At 38.3% G+C, this 22,341-nt stretch overlaps 1 protein-coding gene across 2 annotated transcripts in view; it reads right to left on the minus strand.

Annotated features, from left to right (window-relative positions):
• Window positions 1-20,695, minus strand: part of LOC131239906 (zinc finger CCCH domain-containing protein 67-like) — a 48,700-nt gene extending 28,005 nt beyond the window's left edge. Inside the window, exons 1-3 of one of the 2 annotated variants that reach the window (XM_058237837.1) lie at window positions 20,249-20,695; window positions 20,036-20,218; window positions 19,025-19,090 (exon numbers count right to left, since the gene is read on the minus strand). In XM_058237837.1, coding sequence (XP_058093820.1) covers window positions 19,025-19,090; window positions 20,036-20,218; window positions 20,249-20,446 — 447 coding nt within the window. In that variant the 5' untranslated portion in view covers window positions 20,447-20,695. Of the gene's footprint in view, window positions 1-19,024; window positions 19,091-20,035 lie in introns of both variants that reach the window. The other variant, XM_058237836.1, reaches the window with a different exon arrangement.
• Between the last annotated feature and the right edge of the window lie 1,646 nt (window positions 20,696-22,341).

Genomic DNA, 22,341 nt, shown 5'->3' on the forward strand with positions numbered 1-22,341 from the left:
ACATTAGGATATTATACATACCCCTTTTCCTTTACAATCCTTACTTAATACTGTTAGTGCACTGATTTATGCACCCTATTTGTCAATCATGTGAGTTCTTGTGTCATGTAGTCGGTTGAGCTCTTGGAAGCTGAAGACCGAAGACACAAGTGAAGGTGGAGCATCAAGGAGCAAAGAACGGGTAAATATGGTGCCTTGGTGCCCTAACCCTTGACCCGAAACAACCTAAACATCCAGATGATCTTAAACCTAATAGGAAAACCTTTTATTTATCATCCCTTGAGTCATATGAGCCTAAATTGACCATCCTTAGATTGGATTTAGAGGTCCTGTGTTGCTAGAAAAATTGCACAATTTCAGCAACCTTCGGTCCCACCAAACCCACCTTTGGTCCAACAGAAAACGGCTAAAACAGGACAACGTGTTGGGACAAAATTCCAGGTTATTCAGCCGCAATCGAGTGCCACATTCGGTCTCACCAAAGACCACTTTTGATGTGACTGAAGACCACCTTTGGTGCGATTAAAAGTGTCCAAATCTGTCCAGTGGCTTTCCTGTTTAATTTGGTTCGATCGAACTTCAAAATCGGTGCGACCGAACATACAGTCGATGCGATCGAAAACTAGCCATTATAAATCCGTTGAAGCATTTTTCTTATAAATCTAGCAACCGAATGTTTGTGTATATTATGGATTTTGGCATTTTAGAGACCCCGGTGCAACCCAAGCTCTACTGAACCTCCTACGCTCCATCCTAATGAGATTCATACTCTCTTCTTAGTGATTTTTCACTCTAATGAGTATTCCAAGCTCCTCTACAAGAAGACCATGATCTTGAGCCCTCTCCAAAGTTTAGACATCATCTTTCTTGGCAAATACAACTATTTATCAACCTCTAAAGTGTCCATCAAATAAAATCCCATAGGCTTTACAACTTCCCATTAGTTCTAGGATATTCTACCCAACCTCCTATCACCCTGGTCACTGCGTCGAAGCATCACATGCAAGGTGTTTGATCTTAGAGTTGAAGCCCTGGTAAAGCATTGGCATCATGATCGAGGGAACAAAGGGGAGCTGATGGAAGTACGGGAGAGCATCAATCAAGCAACCCGAGAAGGCGCTACAAAAGGGGCTCAATCCGACAAGTTGTCATGTGTAAGAGTCTGTCTACACTCCTTATGTTCTTATGTAGATCCTTAGCTCGTGTAGGGCCTAAATCAAAGTCCTTGTATAAGGCCACCGGATACGGGTGCGTATGTGTTAGTTTCCGAGAGAGCCTCTTGCGGGAGAAAACGTAGGTCCTTAGATTAGGACCGAGGTTGTTCCTTAGATTAGGACCGAGGTTGTTGGTTAGCCAATAGAAAACTAAAGTCTCTTACGAGAGCCTCTGTCGGGATTGTACGCTAAAGTCCTTGTGTAGGGCTGAAAAGGTTAGAGGTGAACCTAATTTAAAACCTCCGATAATGAAATCCGGTCCACTCATGGGTTGAGTGCGTCCGTCGGGAGTGTGTCCACTATACATGCTTGTGTTTAGGATTGTTATTTAAGCACTTGTTTAATTATGCTTGCGTGATGAATATTTAATTATATGTATGAATGATTAGATGAATATTAGGAGTTAGTAGGACATCCCACACACACATATACATATGTTTATAGACTAGTTGCTTATTTGTCACATCCATTGTAGTCTATGTGAGTGGACCATTTAATGGCTTGGAAGCCTTACGAGTTAATTGCCCTACTTAGCTTAATTTGCATATCAGTTTAAATAAGCAATTGTCTTTTAATCAATTATAATTTTTAATTGGTCCTAATCATCCCCTCTTTAGGACATAGCCATCATTCCTTAGCTCCGCCAAGCTTCCGCATGTATAGCCCGTGAACCCGCCACATGCAATTTCAAATACCATAGCAGTGCCTTCATCCTCCTCTCCTACGTCAAGTTCATAAGTTCGATGTTACCTTTGCTTCTCTTAGCCCCTTGAGCTTGTCTTCTTTGGAGGGATTATATCCATTCAGTCACGCACCACAAGTTGTCGGATTAGATCCCCTTAGTCCTTTCTCTACCTCGTGGAACAAAAGTCCCACCTTTGTGAGCACCTGCTTAGTGATGTCCACAATACCGTCTTCAATTAGACTTAACAACTAGATCCTAGTTTATTTCCACCATTAAGGGATGATCCTTCTCTTGCCTCTACCTCCTCCAATGATGCATCACATGCCCATGATAGAATCTGAGTTCTTTGTACAGTTTGGTGCCAGATGACTTGTGCTTTGATTGGGGTGGCTTCGATGATGTCATTAATGTCCTGAAAAAAGGAGTCCTACGATTTGGATTCTAGATCTAGATTTTGATGAATGACAATCTCCTAACTCGTTACTCTCAATCTTCAACTTCGGTTTGTAAATTGAGATACAAACCATTGTTACCATGACTCTAGTTGATGCTAACTAACTTGCTAGCATTCGAATCTTCAATTAGGTTTAAAGCTACCCAATTGGGAGATGGTGAGTCATAGCTCAACTTCCAAGCATTTTTGTGGGTACCCCTGGGATTTAGAAACAGTACCAATCCCGCCCTCATAGAGATATTATTGCTGCCATGATTTCTCAAGAACGTGCGACTATAGCTAAAATTCCGTTGTGAAAGGATAATAATGCCCCTGGATAAAGGAATGCCTCCAGAACCATGATTACATGCAGGCAAAAAGACCAAAATACCCCCCTTGGATGATTTTGGATCCCCCTTTCCCGAACTTGCTCATAGGAATTTCCCATACTGACAATGCTAGGAGATATTTCTTACCCTTTGATCAAAAGAACTTATTCCCTACTACTAGCTAAACGGACTATTCTCACGCTTGAAGCTTGCTTTTCACCTACCCTGTTTTCTACTAGTAAGTCACCTTCTTTATATATCCTATCCCATCAATGTTAATTCACAGCTTCTCGGTAGTCCATGGTGTTCCGTATCGGTATCAGTGAGCGTAATGGTGCCCATCGTTACCGATACAAATGCGCCCCGTATCGGCTGATATGGGGCCGATACGGGTTCCGTAACGGTAATAAAAAATTTTCGTCAAAAAATTATGAAAAAATATGCATTAAATACGAAATATTCTAAATATTCCAAATATGCATTCATTTATAATTTGGAACATGTTTATGGTGGCATAACGGTCCACTCATTGGTGAGAAGTTGTATCGAACAGTCTGATGAATTTATGAACTAGACAACTTGGATTTGATTGCAAAACTCATATATTTAATTTTCTATCTACTATCAATGATAGATATATTAGAATGAATGTAATATCAAAATATCTTACATGTGTAGGTGTTTGCAATTATTTTTCATAATTTATTCTATATTAAGTTATTAACATACCTGAGGAGTGAGGACCCTACTCTCTACTCTAGAGTCTAGACTAGAGTCCAGACTTGCATAAATTACAATGTTCATTATATTTTAAAGTCTTCATTCTTCAACATGTCAGAGACTTCTATCATGTAGCTGTGATTCCTATCCTGTCATCCTCAAGTTAAGAATATTAAAAAAAAAAAATTAGTGTCTGATATACTCTCCTACAACTTAATTAAGGATTACTTGATTGGTTGTCAGGGAAGTTCTTTTAAATACAAGTTCGGCAGTGTCAACTGTGTGCTTTCTTGGTGAATGTGTGGGTAGTGGAAGCAATAGTACTGCTGCAATACTTACCTTAATACAAATATATACTTCAATTACTATAATAAAATTCACAAGTCACCACTAAAATGAAATTTTGCTTTTTTGTGATTGCTTGACCTCCACATCATCGGGCTGCGGCTGTCCAATAGGTGGAGGCACTGCATATCCATAATATCTAATGCCAGAAGGAAATACCAGGTTAATGAAACCAGAGGATGATTGATCCTAACTAGGCAACGACTCTGACCCCTAGTAAGGATATCCACCAGTGCCCATCGAATAGCCATACTGGTGCTCATACTCAGGCTGTTGAGAATCTTGAGATTGAGAGTGTGTCGTTATCCTCTGGCCTACCATACAGGTTTAAAGGTAGCCACATATGCTTTCACATCCACATACTCTGCATTTGTCCATTTCCCCCTAATCTCCCTAGCCGTGGGAGCTTTAATTCCTCCACCTGCTTCTGCTACTGCATCAATTACCACCTGCCAATTTGGAGAATTGACAGTGTTAGGAGGTATGTTGGCATGTATAAATAACTTTGTTGCTGCCCTACCTAACTTCTCAACGAAAGTTCTACTCCACATTTATTTATTATTATTTTTTGTTTAGTTGATTCTTTCCTAAACAGGATTGGATCAATAAAGGGTCTCCTAGGCTCATTTACTTCTTCATCCAAATGTATAGGGGCATCACGTGAAGATGCTTGTTGTTGGCTCCCAAACATACGTCGTAACCAACCAAACCTTACCCCCTCACCCCCACTTGTAGAAGCAGTCGCACTCCCAGCTGCACTCCTACTGCCCATGTATTGACCCACTCGCACCAAACATGCGGCAGCGTTCTTCCTCTTCACGAGCAAGACAAGCTCTCTATCTTAGCTATAGTTAACTCCCAATCTGAATCTTCGTCAGAATCAATAATATCTTCATCACGAACACCCATATATTTAGGATCAAACACCTCCGGTCGGGCCACATCCAAAATCTCATATTTCTTCTTCTGTCCAGCAACACGTTTACCCTTCGACCGCAACTTGACCCTTTTGGTGTGCCAAATGTGTTTGAGATGCGTAATTCCACCAGTTATTAGTCTCTCACAATAGTTGCACTTCATTTGGTGCCTAGTACCACCAACCCTCTGACAATGCAGCCATCCAATATCCCCACTTGTTGGCCAGACCCAGACATTTCCTTAGGTAGATTAGATATGACCTATGTCTATGCGAGATTGTGAGTTTACTCGATTCTCTAAATTTATATATAGTTTTTACTTTTTATAGGAGAATGAATTAATTAATTTAAATCTCGAAACCTAATGTAAATAGAATAATAACAGAAAGTTCGAACTGCTAAATCTAATCAATAAAGATGATTTTATGTTCTAAACCCTAAGAAGCTCCAAAACCTATCCAAAATAAGAAAATATAAACATAAAGTCACTAATCCAAAAATAGAAAAAATTCAAAAAATATGAAATCACAACCATAATTTGTTAAATGAACAATAATATGTTCTACTATGATTAACACATCATATTCTATCATTAAAACATCAATACATTGAATAAAAAATGATTTCTTGAATTTTTTTTTAAATGGCCGAAAATAGTGCGTAAATAGGAAAAAAATAAAATCACAACCATAATCTGTTAAATGGACATTAATATGTTCTACTATGATTAACACACCATATTCTACCATTAAAATAGCAATACATTAAATAAAAAATGATTTCTCGAATTTTTTTTAAAAAGGCCGAAAATAGTGCGTGAATAGAAAAAGAAATATAAAATCACAACCATAATCTGTTAAATGGACATTAATATGTTCTACTATGATTAACACTCCATATTCTACCATTAAAATAGCAATACATCGAATAAAAAATGATTTCTCGAATTTTTTAAAAAATGGCCGAAAATAGTGCGTATATATAAAAAAATATATATATAAAAAAAAAAAATCACAACCATAATCTGTTAAATGGATATTAATATGTTCTACTATGATTAACACAATATATTCTACCATTAAAACAACAATACATTGAATAAAAAATAATTTCTCGATTTTTTTAAAAAATGGCCGAAAATAGTGCGTAAATAGAAAAAAATATAAAATTACAACCATAATCTGTTAAATGGACATTAATATGTTCTACTATGACTAACACAACATATTCTACCATTAAAACAACAATACATTCAATAAAAAATGATTTCTCGAATTTTAAAAAAAAAATCACCAAAAATAGTGCGTAAATAGAAAAAAAATATAAAATCACAAACATAATCTGTTAAATGGACATTAATATATTCTACTATGATTAACACGCCATATTCTACCATTAAAACAACAATAAATTGAATAAAAAATAATTTCTCGAATTTTTAAAAAAATGGCCGAAAATAATGCGTAAATAGAAAAAAAATATAAAATCATAACCATAATTTGTTAAATGGACATTAATATGTTCTTTTATGATTAACACAACATATTCTACCATTAAAACAACAATACATTGAATAAAACGTATAAATACCTATTTTTGAAGAATTTCTGAAAAATGGCCCACGGAGCTTCGAATCAAGAAAATCCTTAATATAACTTGTTTTGATCCTTAATTTCAAAGCTAAGGGTGGTCAGAATTTGCAATAGAATGGTTTAGGAAGAATTTGGAAGAGAAAAGTATCTACAAATGTAAAAAATTGGAGCTTAAAAAGCCAAAAAAAAAAACGTTTTCTGACCGTTACGCCCTGACCATTACTGGCCAGTAACGGCCGTTACGGATACAAAAATGAGGGGGTGGCCGTTACGACCCCGTAACGCGTAACAGTCTTGGCCGTTACCGTTACGTATCAGCCGTACCGAACACCCCGAGTCGGTGTTTCTCTCTTCAATCTTATTCTTCATCTAAGCGTGCAATTCTTGGATATGCTTAGCAAAAGCATCAGCATCTTCGCTCACTTAATCTTATTCCAAAATAATACTAAGTACATGATGTGGACTTCTCCCATTAACAATCTCAAATGGGGATTTTTCCAATGGTATGATTTATCAAATTAATGTAGGCAATCTCAGCTTTGGAATAGAGCCAAGTCCCATTGAGATGCATTGTTGCCTACAATACTCCTCAAGAGGTTACCAAGGCTCTTGTTGACTACTTGTTTGCCCGTTTGTTTGAGAATGATATAGGCTAGAGGATTGAAGCTTAGTCCCCAACCGCTTTCACAATATGTGCCAGAACTGTCCTACAAACTTCAAAACACAGTTTTAAATTATTGATTTCGGTACCCCATGAAGTTGCATAATTTTTGTGAAGAATATGCTGGCGATATGCGTGGTGTCCATTGTGCTTTTACAAGGAGTGAGGTGGGCTATCTTCGAAAAATGATCCACCACAACGAAAATTGAATCTACTCCCCTTTGAGTCCTAGAAAGTCCCAAAATGAAGTCCCCGAAAATGTCCACCCATGGTGCGACAGGCATGGAAAGCATCATATAAAGGTCAATATTCTGCACATGACCATTGGAGACCTAGTATCGGCAACATTGTGCCATAAACTGTTCAACATCATAGCACATACAAGGCCATTAGTATTTTCCCTCCACCACGACCAATGTTTTATCTCTTCCAAAGTGTCTACTCAGTCCTCCGTGTAGCTCAAATAGGATCTCTTCTCACAATGATCATTCAAGAATGTATAAATGAGAACCCTTGAATAAATAACCATCGTGTAAAATGAGTTCAAACTTTCAATCTCGGCCATCCACAAATTTTTCAAACACTTTGCCAAAAATGGATGTCCTTGTATTGTTCTTTTAATGCCTCGAATCCCACAACCTCCACAGTAAGTGGTCATAAGCATATGCCACTTTGTTCTAACTTCAAGCTTTTGTGATGCAAAAAGAAAGTATATTCTTGTAGAAAAGTCATCCACTTCGCATGACAAGCACTCAACTTCTTTTACATTAAAATATCTCAACGCCTCATGGTCAGAATATAGAATGAAGCTTTAATGAATGAGGTAATGCCTCCAATGTCATAGTGCCAGGACGACTACATAGAACTCGAAATCATACACAAAGTAGTTCTTTCATGCATCATTAAGCTTCTCCCTAAAGAAAGCCATCAACTTTCCTTCTCGACACAACACTACGCCAATGCCAATATTCAATGTATCACTTTCCACTTCAAAGACTTTATTGAAGTCCAGAAGTGCAAGAACTAGAGTATTTGCCATCTTCTTTTTTGTAGTACTTAAGCTTTGGTCCACCACTTTAGTCCATTCAAACTTACCTCCGTGCATGTAATTGGAGACGGGTGCAATAATTGTACTAAGCTTTCACATAAATCTCTAATAAAATATTGCCAAGTCATAGAAAAAACATACCTTCGAATGAGTTAGTGGGGTTGGCCACTCTGCAATGGCCTTTATGTTCTCCTTGTCAGCCTTGATCCCTTCTACAAACATAATACCCCAAAAGCACAACACAAACGACAAGGAATGAGCACTTTTTCAAGTTAGCAAATAATGACTCCCTTCATCATTAATCAAATATTTGTCGCAAGTGATGAAGGTAAACAGATAGATTAGGACTAAAAATAAGAATATCATCAAAATAAACAACTAAGAACTTTCCCATAAGGGGTGGAGTACCCATATCATCAACCTCATGAAAGTGTTCGGTGCATTTGAAAGGCCGAGTGGCAGGACGAGCCACTTGTACAGCTCGTCTCAAGTCTTAAACATAGTCTTCCACTCGTCCCCAGGCCGGATATGTATTTGATGATATCCACTCCTCGAGTCAATCTTTAAAAAGACCTTTTGCTCCATACAACATCTCCAACATATCATCCAAGCAAAGAATGGGAAACCGGTACATGATTGCAATCCGGTTGGTCTCATGACTGTCCACACACATCCTCCAAGATCCACATCTCTTTTAGGGGTTAATAATGTAAGAACAACAAACTAAGATGCTTTCCCGAATTAAACCCTTCTATAGCAACATAGTAACTTTTCTATGGAGCTTGGCACATTCGATTGGATTCATTCATTAGGCAAGATTCGGTAGACTTGAACACAACAATAAATCAATGGGTTGTTGATGTTCCTTGTTAAAGGTCTATTATTGGAAGGTTTGGATTGTGTTATATTTAGGCCCAACTGGCCCAATGGCTTTTTTAAAAGTTTTCCTTTATTAACAAGGACTGAAAGAACATGCAAACCTTAGCACATTACTTTCCTTCCCTATCTCTCTTCTTCATCTCTAACACTACTCTCTCACTGATCTCATTCACGCCTTCCCATTCTTGTTGGTTTCCACATTCCTCATAGGACGAAGTCCAGCTGAGAGTTCTTCAAGCACCAAACCAAGTCTTCATATTCATAAAGGAGCTCTTACATAGGAGGCAGGACATCTGATTGTTTTGTTCTTTAGCAACTAAGACAAATATGATGTCATTCTCCTTCCTTTCCTCTTCAAACTTTTCTACATTTAGCAATTTCTGACCCTTCTCTTTATCAAATTTGGGTGTTGGAAGATGTTTCATTAGGTGCAACATGATATTAACACCATCATTGAAAATACATGGGTGTTAGCACGAGTCAAATGCACAATATCTTAGTCTCACAACCACGGTCTCCCTAACAAAATGTGGCATGCATCCATGGGGACCACATCAAACCACACTTCATCTTTGAAATTTGATCCAATAAAGAATGAAATTAAGCACCTAGACTTGGAGTTGGACACAAACCAAGCCAGCTCAAAAGCTCAGCTCAAATTGGTTTGAAAAAGCTTGGCTTAGATTGGTTCGAATAGAAGTTCAAACCAAACCAAGCCTCGAAGTCAAGCTCGTTTAAAAAAACAAACCAAGCTCAAACTAGGGTAGTATCCGCTCGGCTCAGCTTGATTCAGCTCGGTTTGATTCAGCTTGTAGATTGTATACACACGTTTCCTGTGGTGTGATTTGCTTGAGTTGTAGATATGATTCAATGTTGGGATCATGTCCTAAAATGATATGTAAAATCAGATGGATAGCGTGGATAATACATATACATGACGATGTGGATAATGCACACTGTTTCCTGTGGTTTGGTCCACTTGAGCTTTGGATATGACTCAATTTTGGATCATGTCCTAAAATGATATGTAAAAACGGATGGATGGCATAGACAATTCATATACATGACGGTGGGCCCACAAAGTTTACACAGGGAGTAGGGTCGCAAGCAAGCATCGTAGCTCACATAAACCAAAAACAATTGAGGCCCTCATATGTTGCCAAGATCGGTTGCATCTGGTTTGGGGAGGTAGTGTTTCAAACAAGAAACAAATGCATATGATTTGGGGGATTATCTTATTTAAATATAACAAAGAAAGAGTTTATTTAAAACAATTATCATATTATTAATACTGAGTTCATTTACATCCTCGAATATCCCTTGATTCTAAGATAGATTATTTAGAAATACAGGAATTAACAAAGTTCAAATACCCAAGCCGGATGTCAAATTCGGTAGCGCTTCGACTTGTGGTTTGATCATCAACTGATTTCTCTTCTTGGAGCTCGGACAGAAGAAAATCTGGGGATTGATCATTTCAGCAACATATTGGCTTCTTATCATCATAGACTGCAGGGCAGTCTAGTTGCGCGGGTCTGCGCAACTGATATGATTTGCGCGGGCCCGCACAAGCCACTGGCTCTTCCTCACTCCTACCTTCAGTCTTCTTTCTTGCTCTGCTTCTCCAAAATCTTCAATCGGTCCAAATGAAAAGGGGGGGGCCACTCGTGCGAAACCTCAATCTTGGTGCCATGGGACCCACCTTCCATCAATCTTGACCGTTCATGGACAACATATCCTGAAATCAGTTGTACGAACCCGCGCAACTAGTATTTGGTTTGCGCGAACCCGCACAACTGATATCGTTTGCGCGGACCCGTGCAAACCACCCCAAAGACACTTGTTCTTGTTCTTCTTCCATTTCCTTTATTCCTTCTTATTTTTCATTTTCTTTTCTTCAATCCTTTCTCATTTTTTATGCCTCAACAGGTAGTAATTATGATTTTGAGGAGGATGAGGACGAGCACGAGGGTTAAGGCGAGACTGCGTCTGCATGAAGTCCATTTTTTACTTATTAAGATGTTCCTTCCATGTAATTATATTACTTTGGTCATGGCCTTCAATGATTAGGAACTTTGAGACTCATATGTGCATGTGTTTTAAGTCATAACTTTTTGTTCATTGTTATTTTCCTATGGAGGATATTAAATTTTATGTTATTTTTTAGTGTTGTTACTTTTGTATTAGTCTTTTTTAATGTTATTTTGTAGGGTTATCTTTGTATAAAAACAAGTTCGTATTATGTATATTGTTTATTTAACAAAAAAAAAAAAAAAACAATAAAAAAATGAGTCGACCCCTGTTTGAACTTTCGGCTCAGATACTTGGACCAAACCAAGCTCAACCTCGTATTATCTAGACCAAACCAAGCTCAAACTGTAAGGATAGGCTCAAAGCTCGACTCATGTAAAGCTCGAACAGGGGGTGTCACATAAACAAGCCAAACCAAACTTGGGTCAAACTCGGTTTGGCTCGGCTCATGTATAGCTCTACCTGCACGTAATAGAAACTTCTCCTTTCTTAAATATGGTATTGAGTGTGAATGCTTATGTTCTCTGAGTTTTAATTTATCCACCATTGCTTGTGAGACAATGTTCTCACAACTCTCCCCGTCCACCAAAATCATGCATCTCTCTCCACCAAAAGTGTAAGCGTGCGGAAGATAGTGTCATAACCATCACCCCTCATTAATCACCCAAGGTGTCAATAGTATAGTTAGTTGCATAGCCAATGACTCGCCCCATTGTTACATCTTCCCCAACATACACCCTATCATCATAAGCATATTCTTCATATTGTATAGCATCTTCAACTTTCATTTGCACGGGATCGGAAGGTTCTTCAACATATTCTCCTTCATCGGCCAAATTATTTTAATTATGGACTGATATTCAAGACAATAAAAGGAACAATGTCTCAGTTGCCCACACTTAAAGAACATGAAAGGAGTATTGTTCTGCCCTGTCATGAGTGTACCAGCCCGTTGTCCACAACTACCTCCCCCTGGGTTGGGGTCAATGTTCGAAGTATCGGTATCGCTAACTGGTTGGGTATACAGAAACAATATCGATATTGCCAATAATATTGTCAACAATCGGAAATGTGGGGAAACATTGGGAAAACATAGAGAAAATGGTAGAATTTTTTAATGGAACTTCAGAAAATGCTAAAATATAGATATTTGCATATTTAGGAATCAAAAATTTGCAAAAAGAATGCATACATAATAAGTTTTCATTTAAGGGGTACTAAAAGCATGAGTTGTCATAAGAAACCAGTCCAACCATCCCATATATCCCATCCATCCATCCAAACATCCATCGACATTTCAGAATATCGACAATGCACGATATTTCACCAAGAAATCGTCAACTAGAAAGAAAACGAAAGATTATGTTTCGATACTGCCCGTGTTGCGTTGATGATAATATCACAATATGATCGATATTATTGATGACAATTTGAACACTGCATACAACCATACGCCCATAAAAAAATATATATATATATATATATATATATATATATATATATATATATATATATATATATATATATATATATATAAAAATTGAACAGTGTTCCCATATAAAATTTTGAAATGGAATTTTTTTTAATAAACATATTTTTGGTGATATTGATATATTGGCGATATTATCGAAATATCGTTGATACACCGGCAATACAAGCGATACCCACAATTTACACAATCGAAAATATTGGCAATGTCAATACATTGATGGTACGAGTGACACCTAGAATTTACACAATCGAAAATATTGGCAATACATTAGCGATATTGATACATTGGCAATACTTAGCAATACATCGTCGATGCCTGGAATTTCTACGACTACGAGTGTTATTGGTATCACTACCAGTGTTATCAGTATCACCGAGCTAGAGATACGGATAATATCAGGGATATTTTGATAATATTGGGGATACTCTGAACAACGATTGGGGTTTGACTTCATTTTTGGACATTGGCCCATCATCCTCGACCTATGGGAGGCCCTTTGGTTGCTTTCCATGGTAAGTTTGCATGTTGCCCCACCATTCACGACAATCCTTGTGGGGCACCAAATTGTCTCCCATGTCCCCAATTAATTATTTCCTTGGCTTTTAATACAAGTGTGAATGCATCAGACATCTAAAATACATCTTTGAAAGCTAATTCGTTTTTTAGGTCTAAGTTAAGACTTTAAGATATCTTGAATTAATTAATTTTTCTTTTTTGGAAAGCATCTTGAAATATTTTGGTCTTCATATTCATGAAACCCTACTTGTGATGTCAATGTACGAAAATCCTTAGTGTATTCATTACTTATTTGTTCCCTTGACATAGATTGAGACATCTTTGATAAAGGTCATGGGCATAAGTCATGGGTAGGAACTTTTTTAACTTCTTTTCCATCCTTTCCCAAGAAATTAATTCTCCTCACCTTGACAAATTCATTCGGCTTGGAGATCGTCCCACCATGCGAATGCATAACCAGAAAACTTCATAGCTATTAACTTAAACCTTCAAATTGTCCGTGATTTCCTTGTACTCGAACACCTTTTCTACCTCACTTAGCCAATCGATGAAGTCATCAACATACAACCAACCATGAAATTCCAAAATTTTTAGCTTAATTCTATCACGTTCCAATAATTGAAGGATTCGATTGTTGGCGTCTTCACAAACCGAGGCCACCCTTTGTTGATTGGGACCTTGGTGCAAACCTTCCCCTACGCACTAGAGCTCTCCAGCTTTATCAGTGAAATTGTCTACCGTATGCATCAGTTGATCTACTAGCTCTATGAGTGAACAGATCAATTGGGTTACTTGCACAAACTCCTCATGTGTCACCCCTTCAAAGCCATTAAGAGATGGTGTAGAGTCGAACATCCCCCAACGATTACCCGCTCTGATACCAAAATTGTGCAACCCAGTTATCGAGTATTTCTTCTGATCTTTTAACCCAAGAACATGAACATTATTGTTCCGATGTGAACAGGGCTTGAAGACCCTTCTTTTGCTTGTAATACTTCAGAGGGTTAGGTATGATGTTTTAAGCATGTCACTGTCGGTCGTAGAAGCTCATTATTATTCATGAAGCTTCTCATCATGCTCGGTACAATTCCATGCCCATAAATAAACTCAGTCACTATAATTTCCTCTTCGAGCGTTTCATAATATATTTTCATTTTTCCGATATCCTCCAACATTAGATCTACACAGTGTGCAGCACATGGAGTCCAATATATATTTTTCCTCTTATCCATCAGCTTCTTCCCAACACTCACATAGATCGAATGGTTATTCGTACTAACCTGAACCACATTTTCTTTCCCATTCTCTTCCACAATCTCATTGAGATATTTAAATAGCAAATTTCTATCTTTTATTGAATCAGAAGCATCAATAGACTAGTAAAACATTGTTCCGGCCAAAGTATTAATCAAAAAGTTGATGATAGTTCTATTCTTTCCATCCATCCAACCATCAGACATAATTGAACATCCATGAGTTTTCTAATATGCTTTCATTAAATTATCAATATTACCAACTGCCTCTAGTATCCATGTCCTCATCTTATGCATGGATGGTGGCTTCAATCTCGGCCCAAATTTTCCAATAGCCTCACACAATGCTGAAAAGTGCAGGTTATTACACTAGTTAAACGACAAAGCATTCCCAAAAAAAAAAAATTTATAAATCTTCCGATCACCCTCTTGTCATTGGTTGTAATGCAGGGGCATTTTCACATCGGGTTCAAGTGGGGTGGCTTGTGGGATGCAAGGGCACACTCGGGGTGGGTGGCCTGCATAACCCATGGATTTGGGGCCCGTGTGAAGCGAGTGGCTCGTGTAGGGCGGAATACATGGATTTGGGGCCTGGGCTATGAGATAAAGGGATTAATTTGCCATGTTCTATTAGTTCGATCTTTTGGTGCAAGTGGTTAATTGTCCTGCATCAAATTGGTATCAAAGCGGGAGGTCTCGTGTTCGAGACTCCTCATCGGGGGTGATTAATGCGGGCGCATGTTCACACCGGGCTCAAGTGGGGTGGCCTGTGGGATGTAGGGGCACACTCAGGGGATGGCATGCATAACCCATGGATTTGGGGCCTGTGTAGGGCAGAACACGTGTATTTGGGGCCCACGAGGAGGGTTCGGCCGAGGACCTAAACTCATGACTTTGGAGCCTGGGCTATGAGATAAAGGGATTAATTCGTCATGCTCTATCAGTTTGAGCTTTTAGTGCAAGTGATTAATTGTCCTGCATCAGGTTGGTTACTAGAAGATATGCCACCAAGTTGGCTGCCAACAAACACATCATTACCCACATTGATACTATCACTCGCAGAATCGTAACAATATGTCGATCCCCCTCCCTATATCTAAGAACACCTCATTTCTTTTATTTTTTCCATCATGATATCCTTTTAAAGCTTTTCTACACTCCTCATTTGCTTCTTTTATCACTTTTGGGCACGGCTTTATCCCATTATGGGTTCTAACCAGGTGATGCTTTAGGCAAGTCACGCCTCCTATACACCTTTGACCACAAAATTTACAGTGCACATAATTTCTATGAGATTGTCCGAGCGGATTATTGGCCACATATTTCCAAGCAAAATCTCACTTTTTCTTTCAAACATCTCTCTTTTAGTTCACTGCAAAAAATCACAAATGAAGTCACAAACTCACAAATCAGTAAATCAAAAAGAGCAATACAAAAATGTAAAAAACCACCATCGTAGAGTGGTGGCCCACACGATGGACTGGAAAACAATGCACAACCACCCATAAACACACCATAGCGGTCCCCTCGTGGAGCATACCATAGAAAATAAATCACGAGCACCCATACACACCACAGTGGACTTGACATGGGCCACACCATAGTAAACAATACACAAACACCAATCACGCACCTTAGTGGGCCCCACATGGGCCAAACCATAGAAAACAATGCACATCCACCCATACACTTTAGAAGGCCCCACGTGGACCACAACGCAGAAAACAATGCATAGCCACTCATACACAAACCACGTAGAGCCCACATAGGCCACACCATAAAAAACAATGCATAGCCGCCCGTAAAAAAACCACCTTAAAATGAAAAAATTGCATAGCAACCCCTATCCTACAAATATTGCACAGTAATCGGCATTTAAAAAAAAAAAAAAAAAAAAATCCCGAAATAACTAATAAATCTTCATTCTAAATGAAAAGGAACTCATTAAGGGGTAAGAATATACCTCTTGCAGGCTCAAGAAGAGATTCAATCAATCAAAAATATGAAAATTGCAGCTTTGTAGCCATACAAATGCAGAAAGAGGGAAATCTAATTTCTCCTTCATTTAAGCTCCAATGCTCTTGAATATACAGAAAATGGACCTTCTCGCAAGCTCCAATGATCAGCCGAAATATCCCCTTCAATGGCCTTCTAGATCAGAGATTTGAAGAAGTGAAGGAGGGCTTGCATCGGAGGCTAGGATTTGAAAGAGGGGTTTTAAAAAACTCTCTTTTGAGCCTTTTTTCTTTTAGCTCAAGTTCTTTAAATTTCTTTATGGTGCGAGTTCAACACCAATTTTAACACACAAAAAAACACCACTGTTTCCAATTAAAATCAATAAAGAAATGTTTAGTTTCCATTTTACATTATAAGATTTTTTAAAATATGAGTTTTAAACCATTTTACATGAAGAAAAAAAAATGGTGCATCGTAGTGTACGCTACATGCTACGTAGATGTAGTGTATGCTATTTGAGTATGCTACGCTAAGTAGCGTACGCCACGGATGCTATTTGATACACTGATTTTGCCTACTGAACAACCATTTTGTTCACTTCTTGATCACCTTCCATTCAGCCTTCAAAGGCTTCCTTAGCTTCATTGATTGATGGGAACCAAACAAAAGTGAAACCCCTAATAATCACCGAATTACATTGTCACGAAATCACAATTTTGGAAATCTTCCTGAACTGAAAACCCTTCTAAATTTTATTCCGATCATTCTTCAAGAAATCCTCCCACAAACAGCTGAAGTCGGATTTCTATGATCTAGGGTCTTTCTTCATCGATTCACCACTCACTCTGAATCCTTCTCCTCCATCTTCTTCGAGTTAGATTTCACATATTTTCTCTAGTTGGATTCACTACTCTATTGCACTAATCTTCCTTCAAATTTTCTTGCACTATTCTCTCTCACAAATGACATACTTTAATCAGGTCTTATTAGGGAGTTCTATGATATTCTTGTGGACATGGTGGCCTGGAACAACATTTTTCACATAAATCTTAGTGACAAGGAGAATAGTAGATTTAGAGATCTAATAAGCATGTTGGATAAGTTGCATTTGTATGTGACTAAACCCAATCAGAGGATTTGGAGGTTGAGCTCATAACAGACAATTAGCTTAGAAATTATTCATATGCCAATGTACCCACAAAATTGGTGAGTTTCCCCTTGGCCAAGAGTGTGGATCAATCCAATCACTCATAAGGTGAAAGCATTTGCTCATTCATGAGGGAAGTTTGGAGCCACACTTTAATGCAGGGGCATTTTCACATCGGGCTCGAGTGGGGCTGCCTGTGGGATGCAGAGACACACTCGGGGTGGGCGGTCTGTGTGATGCGGTACCCATGTGATGCGGGGCCCACGAGAGGAGTTCGGTCGAGGTCCTAACCCATGAAATGTCGGGCCTGGGCTATGAGATAAAGGGATTGGCTCGCCATGCTCTAACAGTTCGAGCTTTTAAAGCAAGTGGTTAATTGTCCTGCATCAAATTGGTATCAGAGCGAGAGGTCTTGTGTTCAAGACTCCTCACCGGGGGTGATTAATGCAGGGGCATTTTCACACCGGGTTCGAGTGGGGTTGCCTGTGGGATGCAGGGGTACACTCGGGGTGGGTGGCCCGTGTGAGGCGGTACCTATGTGATTTGGGGCCCACGAGGGGGGTTCGGCCGATGTCCTAACCCATGCGATGTGGGGCCTGGGCTATAAGATAAAGGGATTGATTCACCATGCTCTATCAGTTCGAGCTTTTAGAGCAAGTAATTAATTGTCCTGCATCAAATTAGTATCAGAGCGGGAGGTCTCGTGTTCGAGACTCCTCACCGGGGGTAATTAATGCAGGGGCATTTTTACACCAGGCTCGAGTGGGGTTGCCTGTGGGATGCAGGGGCACACTTGGGGTGGACGGCCCGTGTGAGGCTGGTGGCTCGTGTGAGGCGGGCCCCACCCGTTGCCTATCAAGGGCAATAACTTATGGAGTATACTTCCAAATGCCATTATGTGGTGTATGTGGAAGGAAAGGGATGTGAGGAATTTTCAAAATAAGACATTGTCATGCACTGTTATTGCAAGAAGAACCGCCCCCTTTTGACAGAATGTGCTTCAATGAGAACAAAATTTCAAGGCATCTCAGCTTATAGATTGTTCATGAGTGGAATATGGTTGTTGCAGGAGAGGCTTTGGATGCCTGACTTCCCCCATCTCTATTGTATTCCTTTGTCTTCGCATTTTGGCCTTTGGGAATCATTCTCGAGGTGGATGAGTGATGTGAGGGTCACATTTTTTGGACAGTCTTGCAGTCTTCCCATGTTTCTTGCTATTCTCTTGTTTTGTCATCTCCCTTTTAATAGGTTCATGGTTGTCAATTTTTTAAAGCCTAATACTTGCAAGTTACTTCCTTTTACTACAGTAATCATTGATCTTATAATGCAAAAGTTAGACAAATGCCCATTTCACTACTAGAAATTTTTTAAGAACATAAATACTTAAAATGTCTGTTGTGACTGATAAGAAAAGAGTTGCATGAAGAAGGAGAACACTGAACAGGTTATAGATGTTGCAGAAATGACATTTTACAAAAAAGTGCAACAAGAATTTTTATAGACATCTCATGTTCGGAGTAATTAAGTTTCATTTGGATGACAAAAGACCAAGAAAAATTGAGTCTATGCAAGAGTATAGTAGAGCCTCAAACCAAAACTATAAAACTTGGTATTTGGCAAAATAAAAGCAAAGTAAAATCCAAAAACCCAATACTTTGCAGCAACTACAGTTCTATTAATAAAATATGAATGCAACAAGCAGTAGTCGTGTGACAGGTAGAAAACCAAACAAAGTCAATTCTTCCTCGCCGAAAAAAGTAAGTAAATTCAAGCAAATAAAATAATCATTATAGAGAAACTGCAAACCTTGCACTCTAGCTGCCCTGCCTTTTCATTTTCATTTTCCTTTTCATTTTCCTTGTCCTTACCAACCTATGGAAGAAATATAGAATACCCAAAAGATGAACTATCAAGAACAGACATAAAGCACTAACAAATCAAAGCAGTTAGTTCAAAAGAAGAAGTAAAAGGAAGTCCAGAAATATCAAAGGGGTCGTTACACTATACGAAATTATCTACAATTTACTAAAATAAAAAGATTGAAAAAGAAAAACAGAGGTTGTGAGGCTCAGTGATTTGGAAAATATTCAAGTATGCACCCATTTGACCGGCTATACCATATGGGCCAGAGTGGAGACAGTTGGGAAGCAGCATCAAAAGATATTTGAGTGTTGCAAAGATGAATGTATGGAAAGAGTAGGACAGATAGAATTAAGAATGAGTTCATTCAAAGCAGCCTAGGCGTGGTCACAATAATATATAAAGCAATGGAAAAGACATTGAGATATTTTGGTCATTCTTCTCAGAGAGAGATGGTTTGGTTATGTGCAAAAAATACCGAAATGCTTGGAATATTGATCACAGTTAAAGGGCCTGAAAAGCGGTTGAGGTGGTGAGAAAGGATATGAAGGCTAACTTGCCAGGAATAGGTCATTGGATAAAGTCTGCTGACAAAACATGATTAATAAACCAACACCAAAGTATTTGGGTTAATGATGATGATTCACATACATAACAACGAGGATCAAAAGCAATCATAACTTTTTGAGAATTTTAAAGAAGATGCTACACTACTAAACCATCTTTTGAGAACATAATGACTTCCCCATTGAATTTCTTCAGTCCTAAGAAAAACTGCCATTTCCCCAACAAAATATCAAATTCGTGATTATGTAGAAGCCACAAAAATTAGACGAATTTTACTAACTTAAAACCCTATAATGCGATTTCTTCCCCAATAAAGGAAAAGGACTGGTGAATGCATATAACAAAACGAGAATGCTTGGATTCCCGACAATTGAGCCGATATGAAAATACCTTGTTTTTCCTTCTGGGCGGGTGATTGAATCTGCAGTTGGATCCGAATCGGCACATCCCCATCCGCAGATAAAAGCTGCAGTCCGGCTCGCCAGGTCTTAAGGGATGATGGTGAGATCTTCCGCCGCTGTTCCACTCCTCCTTTGGAGCGGGGTCGAGTTCAGGATTCTCGGTGTCATCTAGGTCTACTTCAGGATTCTCCGTGTCATCTAGGTCTACTTCAGGATTCTCCGTGTCATCTAGGTCCACTTCAGGATTCTCGGTGTCATCTAGGTTCACTTCAGGATTCTCGGTGTCATCTAGCTTTAAATTCTGAAAATTTCCATATACGGTTTGGACAGCATTGACGTTGGAAGAAGGAGATTCCTCAGCTTTCATGAAGGAGATACCTTTTTCTTCACAATCTCCCATTATCCCTCCACATTTCAAAACCCTAATTCGAAAAATAGGTCTCTCTCTCTCTCTCTCTCTCTCTCTCTCTCTCAATATATATATATATATAGATTATACGTTTTTTAACGTGCAGAGAATAATACGTGGATATATACGTTTTTGAGTGAAAATTAGTTGCTCTCTCTTACAGAGACGACGAGAGCCTGAAGAGGAAAGATGAGTTTTACGATGGATTTTGTTTTTTGGTTTTTTTACAAGCGGGCATGTGGCTTATTGATTGAAACCGTTGATTTGATGGGACGAAGTGTCCTCCGAGACAGATCTTTGCCATCCAATTACGGCATTTTCTTTCTCAAATGTGGTCTTTGTTGTATGATGAGGTATACTGTAGTTGGAATGACCTTTGATACTGGGGCACTCAAGAATTGCACGCGTGGCATATACCAACTCAAATGAAATCGACCCGATGGTGTATGCCACAGTCGTGTGAAGCCACAGGCGAAGATTAGATTGTTTCTGATTGATTGACACTTGTATGGCAGATCAGTGAAGATAGCCCGCGTGAAGATCAACAATTGACTTAGGCTTATCTACCATTGCCGTGCCTGCTTCGTATTGATTCTTGGGACTAGTATATCAATCACAATTAACACTTTCCTTTCTGTATTGGATTATATCGCTTCTCCGTTACAAACGGATCATGTTGACTGTATATGTACTTATTTACAAGTTCATTGGATTCTAGCCGTTGAAGTTCTTTCATTTGGCCATCTCAGTGTGACTGTTCTCTACACGACTGAATCTTTCACCATTGTTGTGGGGGATTCCTTGAGAAAATAAATTAAGGCCATGTGGCCACAACACTTCCACTCAGTATTATGGGCTAATATCTCTCACCGGGCTAATATGGACATTTCTTTTCTTTTTGATACTCCCGTTCACTAATATAAGATTTGATCGATCCATTAACTTACCCGACAAATATGATATTTTATTCTTCTAATCTTTATGAGATAATTTAATTCTTATTTACTTAATAGTGCCTCTCCTTTTTATCCTATGATATAAGAATCTTTTTCCAATCATCCATGGATTGTACTTTGTTATCTGTTTTCATTTATCTTATGGTGTGAGGATTTTTTTATTTTTATTTTTCGTTATTTGCGGTTGTACCAGCTAATTTGTTTTATTTAGCTAATTATTATTCAGCTTTCAAATCCATAACAAACACGTCTTCCAAAATATTCATTAATCACAACTTTTGTTAATAAGTCTAGTACCATTTCTTTAGATGGTAAGAAATTTACAATTTTTTTCTAAAGAGAATATATGTAATGATATTGTACTTTAATATGTTTTTCTTTTGAGCTTATTATCTCATTTTTAATCGCACTTATTACAACTTGATTATTACAGTAAATTTCTATTGGTTGTTTAGGAAATTCTTTTACTATCAAGTCAATTATGAATTCTTTAATCTACATAGCTTTGACAGCTATTGTACTCAATATTTGAAGTATCGATATCCCTACAAGTTTCGTTGGCCGGGATACGGAAACAATATCAATATCATTGATAATATTGTTGATAACCGGAAAATGTGGGGAAGCATTAGGGGAACATGAGAAAATGGTGGAATTTTTGAGTGAAACTTCATAAAATGTTGAAATACATGCATTTTGTATATTCAATGATTAAAAAAAAATTACAAAAAGAATATATACATAATAAGTTTCCATTTAATGGGGGTAAAAAATTGTGTGTTGTCATAAGAAATCAGTCCAATTGTCATGCCCTAAAAAAACGATGCATGGGCCCCTAACTCCACTCTTAGAGTGCGATAAGGAGGGGATTTTTTGGTATGATTAACAGTAGTTGTGGATGCTGGATCCCAAACGAAATCGACTCGCGGC

The sequence above is a fragment of the Magnolia sinica genome, chromosome 3 (assembly GCF_029962835.1).
Source record: "Magnolia sinica isolate HGM2019 chromosome 3, MsV1, whole genome shotgun sequence".
NCBI classification, from domain to species: domain Eukaryota; kingdom Viridiplantae; phylum Streptophyta; class Magnoliopsida; order Magnoliales; family Magnoliaceae; genus Magnolia; species Magnolia sinica.